The 20,065-nt window shown below is 40.2% G+C and overlaps 1 protein-coding gene and 1 pseudogene across 7 annotated transcripts in view; one reads left to right on the top strand and one right to left on the bottom strand.

Moving 5' to 3' along the window:
• The window catches only part of RNF125 (ring finger protein 125), a 72,283-nt gene that overhangs the window by 13,707 nt on the left and 38,511 nt on the right, over positions 1-20,065 (bottom strand). The window contains exons 5-7 of one of the 7 annotated variants that reach the window (XR_010151886.1): positions 11,179-11,286; positions 8,696-8,882; positions 3,977-4,979 (exon numbers count right to left, since the gene is read on the bottom strand). The exons of 1 other annotated variant lie outside the window; for it this stretch is intronic. Coding sequence is in view for 3 of the 6 variants with exons in the window: in XM_063795575.1 (XP_063651645.1) it covers positions 12,927-13,142 (216 nt within the window). In the remaining 3 variants the exon portion in view is untranslated. Of the gene's footprint in view, positions 1-3,976; positions 8,883-11,178; positions 11,906-11,990; positions 13,143-20,065 lie in introns of those variants that run through there. 5 more of the 7 variants (XR_010151888.1, XR_010151887.1, XM_001160124.7 and 2 more) reach the window with 5 other exon arrangements.
• On the top strand, positions 889-1,315 carry LOC743849 (small ribosomal subunit protein uS8-like; annotated as a pseudogene).

Here is a 20,065-nt window from a genome sequence, read left to right as displayed (position 1 = left end):
CATCAGTAGGTCTCATGATAGATTAGACAGCTGAAATATTTACTAAGTACTTGACATGTGCCATTGTTTTAGATTTTGGAGAATTTAGTGGTGAATACTTGCAATCAAAAATTTATATTCTAGAGAGAGGAAATAACCAATAAAAATGAAAATAAATGTATAAGATAACTTCTCATTCTAGTACAGTTATGGAGACATTACAATAAAACAATAGACAGATTTGGTGGAGGAGTGACTTTGGCTGGAATTACAAGGTAATTCCTTTATGAGAAGATGACATTTGAGCTGACAGTTGAATGATTTAGAAGGCAGTCATGTCAAACTCCCAGCGAAGAGCTTTTCAAACAGAAGGAATAGAAAGTGCCAAGATGCAGGACCCACTGTAAGTTTGGTGTGTTTAATAAACCTAACAGTGTGGCCAAAGTATAAGGATCAAGGGAGAGAGTGGAGTGAGATGAAGTTGGAGAGGTGGGCAGGGACCAGGTTGTGAAGGGCTTTGAAGGGCATGGAAAGGCCTTTAGAATTTATTCTCATAATAATGGAGGCCGGGCATGTTGGCTCACACCTGTAATCTCAACACTTTGAGAAGCCAAAGCAAGAGAATGGCGGGAGTCCAAGAGTTAAAGACCAACCTGGGCAACATAGTGAGACCTCCATTTCTACAAAAATTTTACAAATTAGCCCAGCATGGTAGTGCATGTCTATGATCCCAGCTACTAGGGAGGGTGAGGTGGGAGGATGGCTCGAGCCCAAAAGGTCGAGGTTGCAGTGAGCTGTAATCATACCACTGCACTCAGCCTGGAAGACAGAGTGAGACCCTGTTTCAAAAAAAAAAACAAAAAAACAACCAAAAAAAACCTCTTTCCACCATCTTTCCACGTCACCACAATGGTGCGCATAAATGTCCTGGCTGATGCTCTCAAGAGCATCAGCAATGCCAAAAAGAGAGGCAAACACCAGGTTTTTATTGGGCCATGCTCCAAAGTCATCATCCGGTTTCTAACTGTGATAATGAAGCATGGTTACATTGGCGAGTCTGAAATCATTGATGATCAGAGCTGGGAAGATTGTGAACCTCACAGGCAGGCTAAACAAGTGTGGAGTGATTAGCCCCAGATTTGATGTGCAACTCAAAGATCTAGAAAAATGGCAGAATAATCTGCTCCCATCCTGCCAGTTTGGTTTCATTGTACTGACAACCTCAGCTGGCATCATGGACCATGAAGAAGCAAGACGAAAACACACAGGAGGGAAAATCCTAGGTTTCTTTTCTAGAGATGTAATATATATTTACAAATAAAATGACTCGTGGACATACACACACAAACAACAACAACAAAGAAAACAATGGAGGCCCTGGGAGCATTTTAAGCAGTGAAAAGGTGGCATGGCACAATCAGATTGATGCTTTTAAAGATCTCTCCAACTGCTGTATGAGGAATGGACCTTTTTTTTTTTTTTTTTTTTTTTTTTTTTGAGATGGAGTTTAGCTCTTGTTGCCCAGGCTAGAGTGCAATGGCACGATTTCGGCTCACTGCAACCTCCGCCTCCCAGGTTCAAGCAATTTTCCTGCCTCAGCCTCCTGAGTAGCTGGGATTACAGGCATGCACCACCAAGCCCAGCTAATTTTGTATTTTTAGTAGAGTTGGGATTCCTCCATGTTGGTCAGCCTGGTCTTGAACTCCCGACCTCAGGTGATCCACCCATCTTGGCCTCCCAAAGTGCTGGGATTACAGGCATGAGCCACCGTGCCTGGCCGATTTTTTGTATTTTTAGTAGAGACGGGGTTTCATCATGTTGGCCAGGCTGGTCTCGAACTCCTGACCTCAGATGATTCACCCACCTCAGCCTCCCAAAATGCAGGGATTACAGGCGTGATTACGACTGGCTGAGAAATGGACAATTTCTTAAATGTGGGCACGGAGTCCAATTAGATAGCTCTAGGGATCCAGGCAAGAGACGCTGATGGATGGAGTAGAATTGTAAAAATGGAGGTGGTGAGAAATGGGCAGGTTGGCATACATATCAATGACTTCCTGATGAATCCATGATAATTTCAGAGATTCTGTACATCTGGAGAGGGCCCAGGAAAGTGCAATTATAACAAGTATCCCAAGTGGTTCTGATGGCGGCAGACAAGGAGTATACTGAGAAAATACTGTTGTAAGGGACAGACAACATATTTGGCATTTTTGTTAATAAATAAGAAAGAACAATTCAAAAAAAGAAATCACTATTTTATGTCTGAGAAACTGACAGTTCTTTCATTTGGTAAAATAATCCCAAACTTTAAGTAAAATTAACGAAAATATTACCATGGCAGGGCCAGGCGTGGTGGCTCACGCCTGTAATCCCAGCACTTTGGGAGGCCAAGGCAGGCGGATCATCTGAGGGCAGGAGTTCGAGACCAGCCTGACCAATATGGTGAAACTCCGTCTCTACTAAAAATACAAAAATTAGCCGGGCATGGTGGTGCATGCCTGTAGTCCCAGCTACTCAGGAGACTGAGACAGGAGAATTGCTTGAACCTGGGAGGTAGAGGTTGCAGTGAGCTGAGATCATGCCACTGCACTCCAGCCTGGGTAACAGAGCAAGACTCCATCTCAAAAAAAAAGAAAAGAAAAAGAAAATACTACCATGGCAAAAATGAACGTGACTTCATGTTTTAGAAAGCTAGTCTCATTTTGACTTTTCACCCCTCCTTTCCACACATATTTTTAATGTCTTTACCCTGTGTACTTCCTGTCTTCTTTGTCAACTCTGCCTGGCTTGTACCTTCATGGTTGGTATTACTATTATGCCTCAGTATCCAGTTGTCTTCTACGTGAGAAGACTGGATTTCCTCAATGCCTTGACATTACATATGGCCATGTGACTTGCATTGGCAAATAATGAACAGAAATTACCTGTGTAGCCAACTCAGCAGCCTGTTGCGAGGGGTGATATAGGAACACACAGTGATATACAAATGCCATGAGATGAAAGTACCCTGGAATTCTGAAGCTGGAGAACAGCTTCCCTGGAGGAGAGCCAGGAACCACAGTAGACTTTGGATGAGCACTGGGATTTGGGACTTGTAATTGTACCATAATCCAGTTCACCTAGATCAATACTACTCCCTGTGATTCTCCTTCGTTGGGCTTCTTACATGGCTATTGTGGTGGCAATGATTAGCCTTAAGATCCATGCGTTGTCTTTGCTGAAATCTTTAGGATTAAAATACCACATGATTTTCTAGTAATAATACAAAAACATAACTATTAGCTTCAAGGATCTCAGACATGAGTGTCCCTCTGTAATATTTTGTCTTATTTCAATAAAGATAATCTAAATGATGAAGGTAAATCTTCTCAACTGATCTGGGTTCCCTCAATCATCTAGAACGTCACTCAGCAAACAGGCATCAGAGGTTTCGTCAGTAACACTTGTGTTCTGTCCTGTATGTGTTCTTGCAAAAAATCAAAAAATTAATATGCTCATGACATATGGGTACGCATGACAGCTACAGCCATTCGAAACTTAGTATGGATTTAGCGGGGGGAAGAATCTATCTACATCTTACCTTTTAAATTTCAGTGAAGCCTCTTGCTAGCAGAACAAATAATAATTCCATAGTGCTCAGTATTATGTTGACCAAATCAGAGTTTCTAAGCCTAGGCACTATTGCCATTTTGCGCAGGATAATTCTTTGTTGCGAGGGGCTGTCTTGTGCACTGTAGAATGCTGAACAGCATCCCTGACCTGTATCTAGATCTCAGGCCACTAGCACACCCGAGCCCTGTTAGGACAACCCAAAATGTATCTAGACATTGCCAATGTCTGCTGGGAGACAAAATTACCCCCAGTTGAGAACTACTGGCCTAAATGAATGTACACCTTTGTGACAGATATTGCTCAATGATGAAAATTTAAAAAGCATTATTAAACTTGAGTTAAAAAGTAACCAAGATTAATGTTTAAGAATAGACACAGTAGATATTTTAATAAAAACAATGGTCCTGCCATTTTTTATTTATCATAGCAATACATACTTACAGAAGAAAAAGAATCATACATTTTAAATTCTGATCATTACACTATTTGTTGAATAATAAAAGAATGAATCTCTTAGTGACTTTTTAAAATACCTTCAATGTTTGAAAAATGCAAATTATGATATGATAAACATTCAATAACTGGAGTAAGTTCACTTCCAAATGAAAGACACTTGGCACCCAGTAACAGTAATGAAATTAAACATCACTGAAGACAGTAAGGAGGTCTGCCTGGAGGTCTCTAAGGAGGTCTGCCTGGAACCATATCTTTAGTGTAGATTCACAATCAATCCAATCTTTCAACCTACATTTTAATAATTTAGCTTTAGAAGAATAACATGTGAATCAGTTTTTCTCTAATAAGACCCTGAAAAAGTTGTATCCTGAAGCACTATAGAGAGAGTGAAACTTTTTTGTTGGTAATCAACAGCTTCAAATATTGGTTTTTATCAATGAATTATAAATACCTTTTTATAAAAGGCCAAAGGCACAGTAAAACAATGAGTATTTGTACTTTACCATTTTAGAGCTCAAAATAATTCAGAACACAAAATAATTCAGGCGACCAGCACCTAATCTGTCCTGTAGGTGGCAAAATTATCATAAGAGGAATCCAGGCACAGGAGTCAGAATTGCTGCACTGAGGTTAATAGTGACAGATGACTTAAAGCTTTATCCGACATACAATTTTTAACTTTTTCAAGTTTTATAGATTCAAAGTGCCTTTTGTATTGCTCTGAATTAACAAAAGTTTGTCTGCATGGTCAACACCAATGCTTAAAAATATGTTTTCATTTCTCAGGCTCTGGACTTTCAGTCTGATGATCATTTCTCTTTTTATGATTATTCCTGAAAAATTCCTCTCCTTTTTCTCATTTCCCAACAGATTTTGCTTTATTTTTATTTATATTTAATTATTTATGTTTTTGGAGACAGGGTCTTGCTCTGTTGCCCAGGCTGGAGTGCAGTAGCATGATCATAGCTCACTGCAGTGTTGACCTCCTGGGCTCAAGTGATCCTCCAACCTCAGCCTCCTTAGTAGCTGAAACTAAAGGTGTGCATCATGCCCAGCTTTTTGTTTGTTTGTTTGTTTTTGTTTTTGTTTTAATAGAAGGAGTCTCACTATATTGCCCAGGTTGGTCTTGAACTCCTGGGCTCATAAGACCCTCCACCTCAGCCTCCCAAAGTGCTGGGATTATAGGTGTGAGCCACTGTAACCAGCCAGGTTTTGCTTTATTGTATGATCCATCTAAATTGAAGAAAGAGAGGTAGTGGAACTAAAAATCAGTTGTTACTTTTTAGCAGCTGTGAAAAGCAAACTTAAAATCAATATCTAAAAGGGAGGCTATGAGGCTCACTAGATTTCATTCAGCTTTACATTTTTCCCAATTATTTGTACTGGATAAAAGAACTGTAGCAAGACCTTTAAGGAGTTACAATAACTTATAGAAAATTTTGGGCACCATGGTTATGACTATGCTTATATGTAAGGAACAAAGAAGTTTATAAATGATTACAATTAAAAAGCTAACTCTAGTCAAGTAACATTTTATCCTCAGGAGTTGATATTACTTATTTTCCTGGCTTCTTTGCATCCTTACAAGATGGAGATACTAATCTATGCCCTGGATTCATAATTAAAGAGTCAGATATGAGAAACAGTCAGAGCCATCAAATAAAAACGGGGCAATCGCCTGGCGCGGTGGCACACACCTGTAATCCCAGTACTTTAGGAGGCCAACACAGGTGGATCACTTGAGGTCAGGAGTTCAAAACCAGCCTGGCCAACATGGCAAAACCCATCTCTACTAAAAATACAACAATTAGCCGGGTGTGGTGGTGCCCACCTGTAATCCCAGCTACTCGAGAGGCGGAGGCAGGAGAATCACTTGAACCCGGGAGGCGGAGGTTGCAGTGAGCCAAGATCACACCACTGCACTCCAGCCTGGGCAACAGAGCAAGATTCCACCTCAAAACAAAACAAAACAAAACTGGGGGCAAGTGTTAAATATATAGTTGAAGAACTAAGAATAAATGGGGGATAAAAGGAAGAAAGTACAGTATGCTATACCAGTATATTCTGAAAATGTTGACACAGTATAACTATTTTAAAAATTGGGGTGTTGGGCGCAGTGGCTCACACCTGTAATCCCAGCACTTTGGGAGGCCGAGGCAGGCGGATCACCTGAGGTCAAGAGTTTGAGGCCAGCCTGACCAACGTGGAGAAATCCTGACTCTACTAAAAATACAAAATTAGCAGGGCATGGTGGCACATGCCTATAATCCCAGCTACTCGGGAAGCTGAGGCAGGAGAATTGCTTTAATCCAGGAGGCAGAGGTTGCAGTGAGCCGAGATCGCACCATTGCACTCCAGCCTGGGCAACAAGAGCTAAACTCCATCTCAAAAGAAAAAAAAAAAAAATTGGGAAAGAATGAGAAAAGCAACTGAAAACTTTTTAATTGTTTCAATTGCCATATTATTTGTGGTTGTATTTCTATTGTTATTCTGAGACAGCTGTAAGTGTAAGATAAATAAAAGAAATGAGTAATTGTGGGATGTTCTAATTCTATCGTGCCCTGTGTTCTTGAAAACCAGGACTTTCAGTACAGAAGAAGAGAGGTACAGATGTAACAGAAAGGTTAGATAAAAACCCTGTAGGCCGGGCACAGTGGCTCACGCCTATAATCCCAGCACTTTGGAAGGCTGAGGTGGGTGGATCACAAGGTAAGGAGTTTGAGACCAGCCTGGCTATTATGGTGAAACCCTGTCTCTACTAAAAATACAAAAATTAGCTGGGCACGGTGGCTCATGCCTGTAATCCCAGCATTTTGGGAGGCCAAGGCTGGTGGATCACTTGAGTTCAGGAGTTCAAGACCAGCCTGACCATTATGGTGAAACCCCCTCTCTACTAAAAATACAAAAATTAGCCGGGCATGGTGGCATGCACCTGTAGTCCCAGCTACTTGGGAGGCTGAAACAGGAGAACTGCTTGAACCCGGGAGATGGAGGTTGCAGTGAGTCGAGATCGTGCCACTGTACTCCAGCCTGGGCAACAGAGTGCAACTCTGAAAAACAGAGAAAGAAAAAGAAAGAGAGAGAGAGAGAAAGAGAAAGAAGGAAGGAAGGAAGGAAGGAAGGAAGGAAGGAAAGAAAGACACCATGATTTACAGTCTTGCCAAAGGACTGAACCTAAGTCTTCTCAAATTCAATGTGCCTGAACCTGCACCTTGTGCTAATATCTAGAGGACAGGGCAATGTGCTGAACCGTGCCATGAGTGTGCAATCAGCAAAATACAAAGTATGGGAAACTCTATAGGTCCTAGGATCAGGTTCTTCACCAGGTAAATTTTAAGGAACTGGAAAGAAGGAGGAACTTCTAGATTAAAAAAGAGATGTAAAATAAAATATACATTTAATAACAACTTTAAATTGATAATATTAAAATATAGATATATGCATTTAGGTGTGGCAGCAGTAATCAAATGCAACAAAGTGATTACTATTTAAATCAGTCTAGCAGTTACTTTTGTGGGGTTGTAATTGTGACAGGACACAAAAAGGACACGTGGGGTGACTGGCTGAGTCCTAAAAGAGTATTTCCTTATAATAAGGCATTCAGCTATAAATTTTGTGTCTGGTTTTCAGTACTTTTATTTCATAATTTTTAAAATGTTACAATCAAAAAAGATATCAAAGCCCTTAGGGTTTTCTACTAAAAAGTCTGGATGTGAATACTTATACTGTAAGTATCATCTGATGGTTTTTAAGAAATTGCTTATATTATAGAAATATTTCTAAATAAGCTATAAATATTTGAAAAATATTGAATTCTTATGTATGCAGTTATAAAAAGAATTAAGTATACTTTTCTAACACAAAATTTGTTTTGTTACAGTATTACGTAAGACAATTTGGTTAAATGGATTTTTTTTTTCTTTTTTTTTGAGATGGGGTCTAGCTCTGTCACCCAGGCTGGAGTGTACTGGCGCAATCTCAGCTCACTGTAACCTCTGCCTCCCGGGTTCAAGTGATTCTTCTGCCTCAGCCTCCCAAGTAGCTGGGATTACAGGTGCCCGCCACCACGTCCAGCTAATTTTTGTATTTTTAGTAGAGACGGAGTTTCACAGAGACCAGTGTTGGCCAGGCTGGTCTCGAACTCCTGACCTTGTGATCCGCCTGCTTCAGCCTCCCAAAGTGCTGGGATTACAAGCGTAAGCCACCGCGTCCGGCCTAAATGGACTTTCTTGACTTCCAAAATTTTCCTTTCCAACTCCCATACAAGATTATTAACGTTAACCTATTAGAGATTAGAACAAGAGCATTGGAGCAGATTTCTTATTTCTTTGAATGTCTGCACTTTGTTTCACTCTCCATTTTTTTTTACACAGAACAAAGATTAGTTATCGTGCCTAATCACGATGGTAGTTATTAATATGTAGCATTATACACAGAGTATTATCTAATTTGCAAACTGAGATCCTCCACCTACTTGCCTACCATGTGTCTTTTCCATGTAACAATGACTGATGTAGATAATTTTTTTTGTTGTTAGATGTGTAAGAATCTCAAGGATGTAAAACAGATTTAAACAATTAAAATTAAAGCAGTTTTTAAATGCACTATAACAATAAACATGGACAAACACATAACTGTGTTGTACATTTTTGCCCATCAATCATTGACAACTTCCCTCCAATTTGTTCAAGCAGCATCTTAAATGGTGCAATTCAGTGGTCCCTTTTCCCTTCGTTTTAATAAAATTATGTGGTGTTCGAGTGATTCACATATTCAAGAAGTGACCGGTCTAAGACTCTTCGGATAAGAGCTTCCTCAATTATATTAAAATCCTACAATAAAGAAAAATAATTAGAAATATTCAGAGTCAATAGTATTTCAGAAACTAGAGGATGAGGGTCAATGCAATACCCTCATTTTGTAGGGAACTAAAGTTAGGAGACTTGTCCAAGGTTCCACAAAGCCTGTCATAGAACCCAGGACTTTTGCTTTGGGGCTAATGAATTTTCTACTTCACTTTGTTGTCTATCGATTAACTAGTTACTGTCATAATAAACAGTCTTGATTTGGAATTTGAAGTTTTTATCTGATATAATGAGAAGTTTTTAGTCACCATTACAAATCCTGGTCAGAGTGCTATGTTCCACATAAACCTGTAAAATGGAGCAAAGTTCAGGCTCCCCCACAGGCTTCACCAATGCCAGCAGTACCACTGAATGGCTATTTCTGAAGAAAATGTTAAAAACAAAACTTTCTCCTTGCCTCCTATGTGTCAAAGGGGAATTCAAAATTCTATGTCAGCACATTCTATAAGTAAAACAAAAACCATTAAGAACCCTATCCTCTGCAATCCCTCTCCTCTTCCGCAATAACAAAAGGTGAAATCTCTATTCAAAGTCCATTCTGCAATATAAAAACAAAACAAAAAAAAAACCCCACAAAATCCAAAGGAAAGTCATAAAGCACAGCAGAGCACAAGGTTTGGTCTTGATACTGGCTTGTTCTTAGATAATTCAGTTAACCTTTGAGCTTCAGATATTTCAGTTAAATGAAGATAAAAATACAGTATTCACTTCACGGAAGTTGCTACAAGGAATAAAATGTGATATATACATAGAGTGCTTAGCTTAGTATATAGTAGCTCAGGAAGCAAAAAATCAAAACAAAGAACACTACTTCAAGTTCACTTCCCTACCCAAGAATATGGCTGTGAGTGGCTGGAAAGTATTCTTATCAAAGTGGCTTCATCCTGCCTAGCTCTGGATCATGCTTTGTCTGAAAGATCTTGAGAACAGACTGAGCATGATTAGACAGAACAGCCATAGAATCGACCTGGCTTTTAGAACACCTCATAGAGCTAAGGTAAAGAGAAACCTCTTGAGACGGAGTCTCGCTCTGTCACCCAGGCTGGAGTGCAGTGGCGCGATCACAGTTCACTGCAAGCTCCGCCTCCCGAGTTCACGCCATTCTCCTGCCTCAGCCTCCAGAGTAGCTGGGACCACAGGCGCCCGCCACCATGCCCAACTAATTTTCTTGTATTTTTAGTAGAGACAGGGTTTCACCGTGTTAGCCAGGATGGTCACGATCTCCTGACCTCGTGATCCGCCCATCTCGGCCTCCCAAAGTGCTGGGATTACAAGTGTGAGCCACCACGCCCGGCCAAGAGAAACCTCTTTGTATTACCAGAGAGAACACATAGACCAGAACCAAGTTCTGTTGAGGCCTGTGTGCCATATGGGCCACAAAAGACATGCTTAGAGATATGGAGCTGAGAATTTAAAGCCTCTGTCATGTTCCTTGTTCATTTCCTCAAGTGGTCCTAACAATTCTACTCCCATCCCATCTCCAATTTGCCTAACATCTGCACCTGAACTGTGCAAAACACTTTATATACATTATCTCATTTAATCCTAAGAAGAATTTTGGGAGTAGGTGCTTTTAATCTCTTCCCTTAACCAGTGCACAAACTGAGTTTCCGAGGTTAAATACCTTCTGCAAGGTCGCACATATATGACAGAGCTATTGCTTAAAACTAGTTTAGAACCTGAGCTCCTTGTATCCAACCTGGATAATAATAATTGGCAGATAGAAAGCATGGAGAAAATTCTCAAATGACAATCTTCAATCGTTATTAAATTTTATCTTGAAATTGCATTTCTTTTTTTTTTTTTTTTTTTTTGAGACAAAGTCTCACTCTGTTGCCCAGGCTGGAGTGGAGTGGTGCGATCTCAGCTCACTGAAACCTCTGCCTCCTGGGTTCAAGCGATTCTCCTGCCTCAGCCTACCGAGTAGCTGGGACTACAGGCGTGTACCACCATGCCTGGCTAATTTTTTTATTTTTAGTATTTTTAATAGAGATAGGATTTCACCATGTTGGCCAGGCTGGTCTTGAACTCCTGACCTCAAGTGATTCGCCCACCTCGGCCTCCCAAAGTGTTGGGATTACAGGCGTGAGCCACTGCACCAGGCCAAAACATTCTATTTTCATGATTTCTTACTTAATGCTAATACTCAACACTACAGCTATATACACATTTTTTCCTCTATAATTTTATTCACTTGGATCAGAAAGGAAAGCTTAACAAGACAGCATAAAAACATAATGTAAAAATAAGAAAATATACTTACTATGAAATCATCATAAAACAAAGTGTGACTAACTTGCAGATGTCTTATTAAACTGCCACTGAAGCTGCTTGGATTCTCATCGGGTATTAAACGGCAAAGTGGACAGAACTGGAAACAAACAAGACCAGGGGTCCAAGAAAGAATTTAAAATCGTTATTAGTGTCAGAATTAAAAACAACGGCTGGGCGCAGTGGCTTACGCCTGTAATCCCAGTACTTTGGGAGGCAGAGGCGGCCGGATCACCAGGTCAAGAGATGGAGACCATCCTGGCCAACATGGTGAAACGCCGTCTCTACTAAAAATACAAAAATTAGCTGGGCGTGGTGGTATGCGCCTATAGTCCCAGCTACTCGGGAGACTGAGGCAGGAGAATTGCTTGAACCCGGAGGCAGAGGTTGCAGTGAGCCAAGATCACATCACTGCCCTCCAGTCTGGCGACAGAGCAAGACTCCGACACACAAAAAAACAAAACAAGATGGGGTGCAGTGGCTCCCACCTATAATCCCAACACTTTGGGAGGCTGAGGCGGGTGGATCATGAGGTCAGGAGTTCAAGACCAGCCAGGCCAAGATGGTGAAACCCTGTCTCTACTAAAAATACAAAAATTAGCTGGGGGCAGTGGCAGGTGCCTGTAATCCCAGCCACTCAGGAGGCTGAGGCAGGAGAATCACTTTAATCTGGGAGGCGGAGGTTTCAGTGAGCCGAGATCTTGCCATTGCACACCAGCCTGGGCAACAAGAGCAAAACTCTGTCTCAAAAAACAAGACAAAACAAAACAAACAATAACAACAAAAAACAACAACAGATAACCATTCAAAAATAAACTGTCAACTTTATTCATCCATTAGCCATACCTCAGTATTATGTTATAAAATTGCATAAACATGAAAGCAACATTAAGCAAATAAAATTACGTCTTCATATGCATTTATTGCTCATATGCATACATAACTATAACTATTTCATATTCATCAATTTATTATTTAAACAATATTACAATTAATACATGTACCATAATTTACTTAATTAGTTTGCCTACCTCTTGGAATACTTGTTTGTATATGGATATTTTACTATCACAAATGAGAATAACTATAGTGTTTACCTTTTAGGGGATTAGTTCCTTAGGAGAAATGACCAGAAATGGCAATTACCAGGTCATGAACGTTGGCCAGGAGCGGTGGCTCACTCCTGTAATCCCAGCACTTTGAGAGGAGGCCAAGGCAGGTAGATTACTTGAGGCCCAGAGTTCAAGACCAGCATGGCCAACATGGTAAAACCCTGTCTCTACTAAAAATACAAAAATGAGTCAGACGTGGTGGTGCACACCTGCCTGCTATCCCACCTACTTGGCAGGCTGAGGCAGGAGAATTGCTTGAAAAAAGATTTCACTAGGTTTTGCCTGTACTCATATTTTTCAGTGTGTGTGTGTGTGTGATATAGTTTGGAAACTTGTCCCCACCCAAATCTCATGTTGAAATGTAATCCCTGGGTGTGAAGCCAAAAAAATTAGCCAGGTATGGTGGCAGGCACCTGTAATCCCAGCTACTCAGGCAGCCGAGGCACCAGCTCTGTCTCAAAAAAAAAAGAAAAAGAAAAAGATTTCACCAGGTTTTGCCTGTACTCATATTTTTCAGTGTGTGTGTGAGATATAGTTTGGAAATTTGTCCCCGCCCAAATCTCATGTTGAAGTGTAATCCCTGGGCACCGTGGCTCATGCCTGTCATCCCAGCACTTTGGGAGGTGGATCACTTGAGGTAGGAGTTCATGACCAGCCTGGCTAACATGGCAAAACCCGTGTCTACTAAAAAGACAAAAAAAATTCGCCAGGTGTGGTGGTGCACACCTGTAGTCCTGGCTACTCCAGAGGCTGAGGCAGCAGGATGGCTTGAACCCAGGAGGTGGAGGTTGCAGTAAGCCGAGATCACACCACTGCACTCCAGCCTGGATGACAGAGTGAGAACCTGTCTCAAAAAGAAAAAAAAAAAGGACTTGATGGATTAAAAAAAAAAAAAGATACAGACCATTCTGTCACTACAAAGGAATGTCAGTGCGTTGCTATCCTTTATTTCCTTCTCTCTCCCTAACCTCTGCTCTGTTCCCCATATTATTATTATTACTATTTCGAGAAACTTATATAAATAGAACTATACAGTATTTAACCTTTTGAGATTGGCTTTTCCCATTGAGCATGACTTTGAGATCCATCTAAGTTGCTGGGTGTATCCATAGCTCCCTCCTTATTACTGAGTAGTATTTCATGTATGGATGTCCCACAGTCTGCTTATCCATTTATTTTGTAAAGGGCATTTGGGTTGTTTCCAGTTTTTGGTTAAGATAAAGCTCCAAGAAATATTTGTGTACAAATGTTTGCATAAACATAAGTTTTCATTTCTCCAGGATAAATTTTCAGGAGTGTGATTGCCTGGTTATATGATAAGTATATGTTTAACTTTGTAAAATATTGCCAAACTGTTTTCCAGAGTGGCTGTACTATTTTACATTCCCACCAGCAATGTATGAATTATTCAGTTTTTCTTTATTTTCCCCAACATTTGGTATTGTCCAAATTTTTTTATTTTAGCCATTTTGTTAAACGTGTACTGGTATCTCACCATGGTTTTAATTTGCACTTCTATGATGGCTAATATAAATAACTCTTTTAACATATATTACTTTATCACATTTTAACAAAGGGTTCACTTTTTTAAAATTATATTTATTCATGTATTCTTTTTCTTTTTTTTTTTTTGAAATGGAGTTTTGCTCTTGTTGCCCAGGCTGGAGTGCAATGGCATGGTCTTGGCTCACTGCAACCTCCGCCTCCTGGGTTCAAGCAACTCTCCTGCCTCAGCCTCCCAAGTAGCTGGGATTACAGGCGCCCACCACCATGCCCAGCTAATTTTTGTATTTTTAGTAAAGACAGGGTTTCACCATTTTGGCCAGGCTGGTCATGAACTCCTGACCTCAGGTGATCTACCCACCTCGGCCTCCCAAAGTGCTGGGATTACAAGCATGAGCCACCCCGCCTGGCCCATGTATTCATTTTTTAAAGTATGAGATACAGACTTATTACTGAGTGCCAAGTATGTGTTGTTAGGTAGTAAATTAGGTAGTATTCTCATTTGATCCTCACAACAACCCAGTGAATTAATTGCTATCCTTATTTTGTTGATGAGCCCAATTTCAGAGAGAAAAAAATAGCTTGAATTTACTCAGCTGTAAGTATCAGATCTGGAATCAATGTCGCTGATCCTCCAATGTTCTTTTCACATTCTAACAGTGTCCAATTTATCAACTTGGGTGATAATGTTTTTCTTTATTTAAATGAGGTCTTTATATATTTCTTTTCTTTCTTATTGTTTTATGAGGATCTCAGTTTCAATATGCTCAATTTCTATAATTAAAGGTCTATTTCTGAATTTTGCTCAACTTCGCTAATTTTTACATCTTATTTTTAGTAAAATTACATCCTTTTAATTAATTATTATTGAATTATAATCATTTACAATTTCCTAATGTTCTTGGTTAATTGGCACTACTGGTCATTCCAAGACAGCATTTAATTTTCCCTGATGCCACTATATATAATGAGAACAGAGCTGAGACCAAGAAATATTTCAACAAAAGAGCACTATTAATATTTGTAGTGTGGGAGAAGGAACCTGCCTATAGAAATTTGTTCATCCAACACTCTTTATTATGCCCCTACTACGTGCTCCGCACTTAGAATATAGAGATCAGTAGGATACTTTGAAGTTAGATACTTTGGGTTCAAATCCTAGCACCAGCAGTGTGATCTTGAGCATGTAAGTTTCCCTTTCTGTGAAATGGAGATAATAACACCTGCCTTGTAGAGTAGCTGTAATATTTACAGATAATGTCTTCAGTGTGCCAGGTAAACATCAAACATTCAATAAATGCCACATATTTACTACTATTTGATCCCTGTCCTTGAAGAGTTGGGGCTCCCTGAGGGAAGAAACTACCATGTGTCTAGTTGATCCCTACATTCTTAGTACCCAGAAAATAGTTTCCGATTTCATCTCAGCCTCTCGCTGATTTTCTGTGTCTCAGAGCTGTTAGATTTAAAATAATACACCATTTACTATTATAAAGCTCAGTCACTATATTAGCTCAGTCTTTAGCTGCCATTATTATCACTTAAGCAGATACTTTCAATAGTGTATCAAGTGCCATACTCAAGATGTGAACAGACAACTGTTCAAGATCTGTAAAGGGAATTACTAATTTTGCCCAAGGGTTCGGAAAGGCTCCAGCAGAGCTGCTGGTAACTGAAGTGGGTCTTGAAGAATGAGCCAGCCAGGCCAGCAGGGAGGAGCATCACAGCAGAGGAATCAATGTGGGAAAAGGCAGTAAATCCTAAAAGAAAAAGGCCTGCTTAGGGCAATGGAAAAACCTCAGTGTAACTGAAAGTAGGGCAAGTTGGGGAAGTGGTAGGGGATGAGTTTGGAATGATAAGTTGGAACTAGCTCTGCTCCATATTTATCCAAGCACCTGACATGGTTTTGGTAGACTTGATGCAAGGAGTCAGAGGTACAGAGATGTCTGTTACCTTGATCCCTACCAATAAGGAGCTGATTAGAGTCTAGTGGAGAAGACAAATACAGAAAACCTGGAATTTTAGGCCAGGCGCAGTGGCTCACGCCTGTAATCCCAGCACTTTGGGAGGCCGAGGTGGGCGGATCATGAGGTCAGGAGATCGACACCATCCTGGCTAACACGGTGAAACCCTGTCTCTACTAAAAATACAAAAAATTAGCCGGGTGTGGTGGCGGGCGCCTGTAGTCCCAGCTACTTGGGAGGCTGAGGCAGGAGAATGGCGTGAACCCAGGAGGCGGAGCTTGCAGTGAGCCGAGATTGCACCACTGCACTCCAGCCTGGGCGCCAGAGCAAGACTGTCTCAAAAAAAAACTGGAATTTTAAGCAAACAAGATTTTGTTTTGTTTTGTTTTTGAAACGGGATCTCACTTTGTTGACCAGGCTGGCCTTGAACTCTCAGATTCCAGAGATTCTCCTGCCTCAGCCTCCTGAGTAGCTAGGATTACAGGTGCAAGCCATTGTTAGTCTGACGTTAATAGGCAACTAGTGGAGTCTTCAGTCTCTGGTCAACATAAAATTTAATTGTGTGACTAAAGACACATCTGTCAAAACGACATTGCAAAACAATGGGCTGAAGTCGGTACTAGTGGAAAAACTTCTTTTGTTTCTTAAATTGGGAGATTAAACCTGAGGGAAGAGAGGGTAAGAATAGGAAGGAGAAAGAAATGGTAGGTGAGAGACAGACTGAAGATTACCTAAGTATTGACTTATACTCAATGTTGTCCATTTCCTAACATCAGCTCATCCTTTCTTACTTGTCTCTACTCAATGCTCCCAGGTTATACTACTTATATTAAGAGCCAACAACTATACAGTGTACATTCAAAATATGCTGGTTTCATCTCTGTATGGGCTTTTTCTGATGGTGAATGCAATGGGCGAATAACAGCTACCATATTAGAAGCTACTACCAACTTCAAATAATTGAAAATTGTTTCTAAGATTAGCCTCCCACTTACTAGACATGGTGATATTATCATGTCCTTATGCTCCCACCAACCCACCCGCAACAATGACAGGTCTTTAGTGGATAAGCCTACAGCCCATTCACTGTGCAGGCCAGTGTGTCAGGGACCGGACATCTGCCTGTCCTGATTTGTGACCTGGCAGCTTTGAAGAGCTTCACCTCATCCTACTGATGCCTTCAGTTGATCCCCTTAGCCCTGTGGTTTCTATTTCCTGGCCTTGAGCATGTTGACTCCAAGTAGGCCCTTTCTATGCAATGAATCTTCATTTATTGTTCTTTCCTTTCAAGAAACCATAAAGCCAAAAATAACCAAAATCATTGAGTAGATTTTCTCTACCTTTGTTTTACAAATGACCAAATTGAGGACCAAAGAAATCCTCTTGCTAGGAAAAGGGGAAAGATCTCCTGACCAAGGCTGCTTTAATAGGATTGAAACAAAACAACACTTGATGTGGGTGGAAACAGATGTTTCTTTCCATTTTTGATCAGATGAGGAAGATTCTTTTGAAAGGATAATTATTCCTCTAAATCCTTAGGATATAGATTATTCAATGCTGGTCAAGATAGTATCAAATTTAAAAAAATAGTCAAAATCAAATCAAAATGGATTAAAAACTTGAATCTAAGACCTCAAACTATGAAACTACTAAAAAAAAACATTGGAGAAACTCTCCAGGACATTGATCTGGGCAAAGATTTCTGGAGTAATACCCCACAAACACAGGCAACCAAAGCAAAAATGGACAAATGGAATCACATCCAAAAGCTTCAGCACAGCAAAGGAAACAATCAATAAAGTGAAGAGAGAACCCACAGAATGGGAGAAAATATTTGCAAACTCCTCATCTGACAAGGGATTAAAAACCAGAATATATAAGGAGTGCAAACAACTCTACAGGAAAAGAAATTAGTAATCCAATTTAAAAACAGGCAAACGATTTAAACAGACATTTCTCAAAAGAAGACATATAAATGGCAAATAGGCATATGAAAAAGTGCTCAGCATCATTGATCATCAGAGAAATGCAAATCAAAACTACAATGAGATATCATCTCACCGCAGGTAAAATGGTTTTTATCCAAAAGTCACACAATAACAGATGCTGACGAGGATGGGGAGAAAAGGGAAACTTCATACACGGGTGGTGGGAATGTAAATTAGTACAACTACTACGGAGAAGAATTTAGAGGTTCCTCAAAAAACTGAAAATCAAACTATCATATGATCCAGCAATCCTACTCCCAGGTATATTCCCCAAAGAAAGGAAATCAGTATATTCAAGAAATATCTGCACTCCCATTTTTATTGCAGTACTATTCAGAATAGTCAAGATTTGGAAACAACCTAAGTGTCCAGCAACAGACAAGTGGGTAAAGAAAGCATGGTACATACGGAGTACCATTCAGTCATAAAAACGAATGAGATTTTGTCATTTGCAACAACATGGATGGAACTGGAGGACATTATGTTAAGTGAAATAAGCCTAGCACAGAAAGACAAACTTCACATGTCCTCATTTATTTGTGGGAGCTAAAAATTAAACCAATTGAACTCATGGAGATAGAGGGTAGAATGATGGTTACCAGAGGCTGGGAAGGGTAGTGGGGATTGGGGGAAGTGGGCATGGTTAATGAGTACACAAATATAGAGTATAATTGGATTGTTTGTAACACAAAGAAAGGATAAATGCTTAAGGTGATGGGTATGCCATTTACCCTGATGTGATTATTACACGCTGCATGCCTGTATCAAAGTATTTCATGTGCCCCATAAATATATACACCTACTATGCATCCACAAAAATTGAAAGTACATGTATGGTCATACTTCTCACTTGCCCTTTAATTTTTTTTTTTTTTTTTTTTTTTTTCAGAGATGGGGTCTCACTCTTGTCACCCAGGCTGGAGTGCAATGGTATGATCATGGCTCACTGTAACCACAAACTCCTGGCTTTAAGTGACCCTCCCACTTTGGCCTCAGAAAATGCTGGGACTACTGGCATAAGCCACAGTGCCTGGCCACTTTAGCGCTTTAAAGGAAGCAATGGTTCTCAGCGTGGGGTCCTCAGACCAGCAGCATTGCCACCATCTGGTAACTTGTTAGAAATGCAAATTTTCAGGCCCTAGCTCAGACCTATTTTATCAGACACTCTAGGGGCAGAGGCCAGCAATCTATGTTTAAACAGGTCTTGTAGATGATTCTCATGCATGATAAAGTTTGAGAACCACTGCCTTAAAGACAATATAATTTCTTTCAGAGAAACAAGATAAAATAGTAGGCGAACAAATGAGAAATTCTAAATCTAATACCTAGGCTGTAATGGAGAACACCTTTCTTAACTCCAGTACCTATTAAAAAAAACAGTCATTTGGACCAGGCGCGGTAGCTCACGCCTGTAATCCCAGCATTTTGGGAGGCTGAGGTGGGCAGATCACCTGAGGTAAGGAGTTTGAGACCAGCCTGACCAACATGGAGAAACTCCGTCTCTACTAAAAATATAAAAATTAGCCAGGTGTGGAGGCATGCCCCTATACTCCCAGCTACTCAGGAGACTGAGGCAGGAGAATCGCTTAAACCCGGGAGGCAGAGGTTGCAGTGAGCCAAGATCGCGCCACTACACTCCAGCCTAGGCAACAACAGCGAAACTCCGTCTCAGAAAAAAAAAAAAAAAAAAAAAGTCATTTGGGGTTCTATTTTACTGAGAATCATAATTAGGCCAGAAATATGACTCAATCATAAAAAAGCTAGTACAGTGCTGTATGGATAACATTCAATTATCTAGAATAATGGTTGTTTCCTCTGTTCTGCATTCACTGACCATTCCTGGAGTGCTGTGTTCTATTTTAAGTGCTGGGTAAGGAAAACATCAATAAACTGCAATAGACACAGAAGGGAAATTAAGATGTTGAAAGGTGTAGAAACAAAATCCTTGTAATAACTGGGTTACCATTCTGGAAAACTTCAAGCACTCACACAGTAAGTTACTTATCACCTTGAGAGGGAGGCTACATTAGATCACCTCTGAGGACCCTTTTCTCTACGACTGTGTAAAAATCTTTATTAGCTCAATACTATAAACAGCCCAAGTATAATGTAGAAATAGAAATGCTGCTGTATGTCTATTATGTATAAGCTTGAGGAAGAGAGGTGAGGAAGAAGGTTTGTAATTTTTTGCTGTGTAAAAAAATCATTGTTGGCATAAAGCCAAGGGCATTGAGTTTCTTTTGCACCTGTTCTCATTCTCCTACTGTAATCCATGAGAATTAGAAAAACTTCCCACTCCTTTTGCTCTTCTA

This window comes from Pan troglodytes, chromosome 17 (genome assembly GCF_028858775.2).
Source record: "Pan troglodytes isolate AG18354 chromosome 17, NHGRI_mPanTro3-v2.0_pri, whole genome shotgun sequence".
Lineage (NCBI taxonomy): Eukaryota > Metazoa > Chordata > Mammalia > Primates > Hominidae > Pan > Pan troglodytes.
Note: the sequence above shows the minus strand (reverse complement) of the source record. Positions and strands in the feature narration are given on the sequence as shown.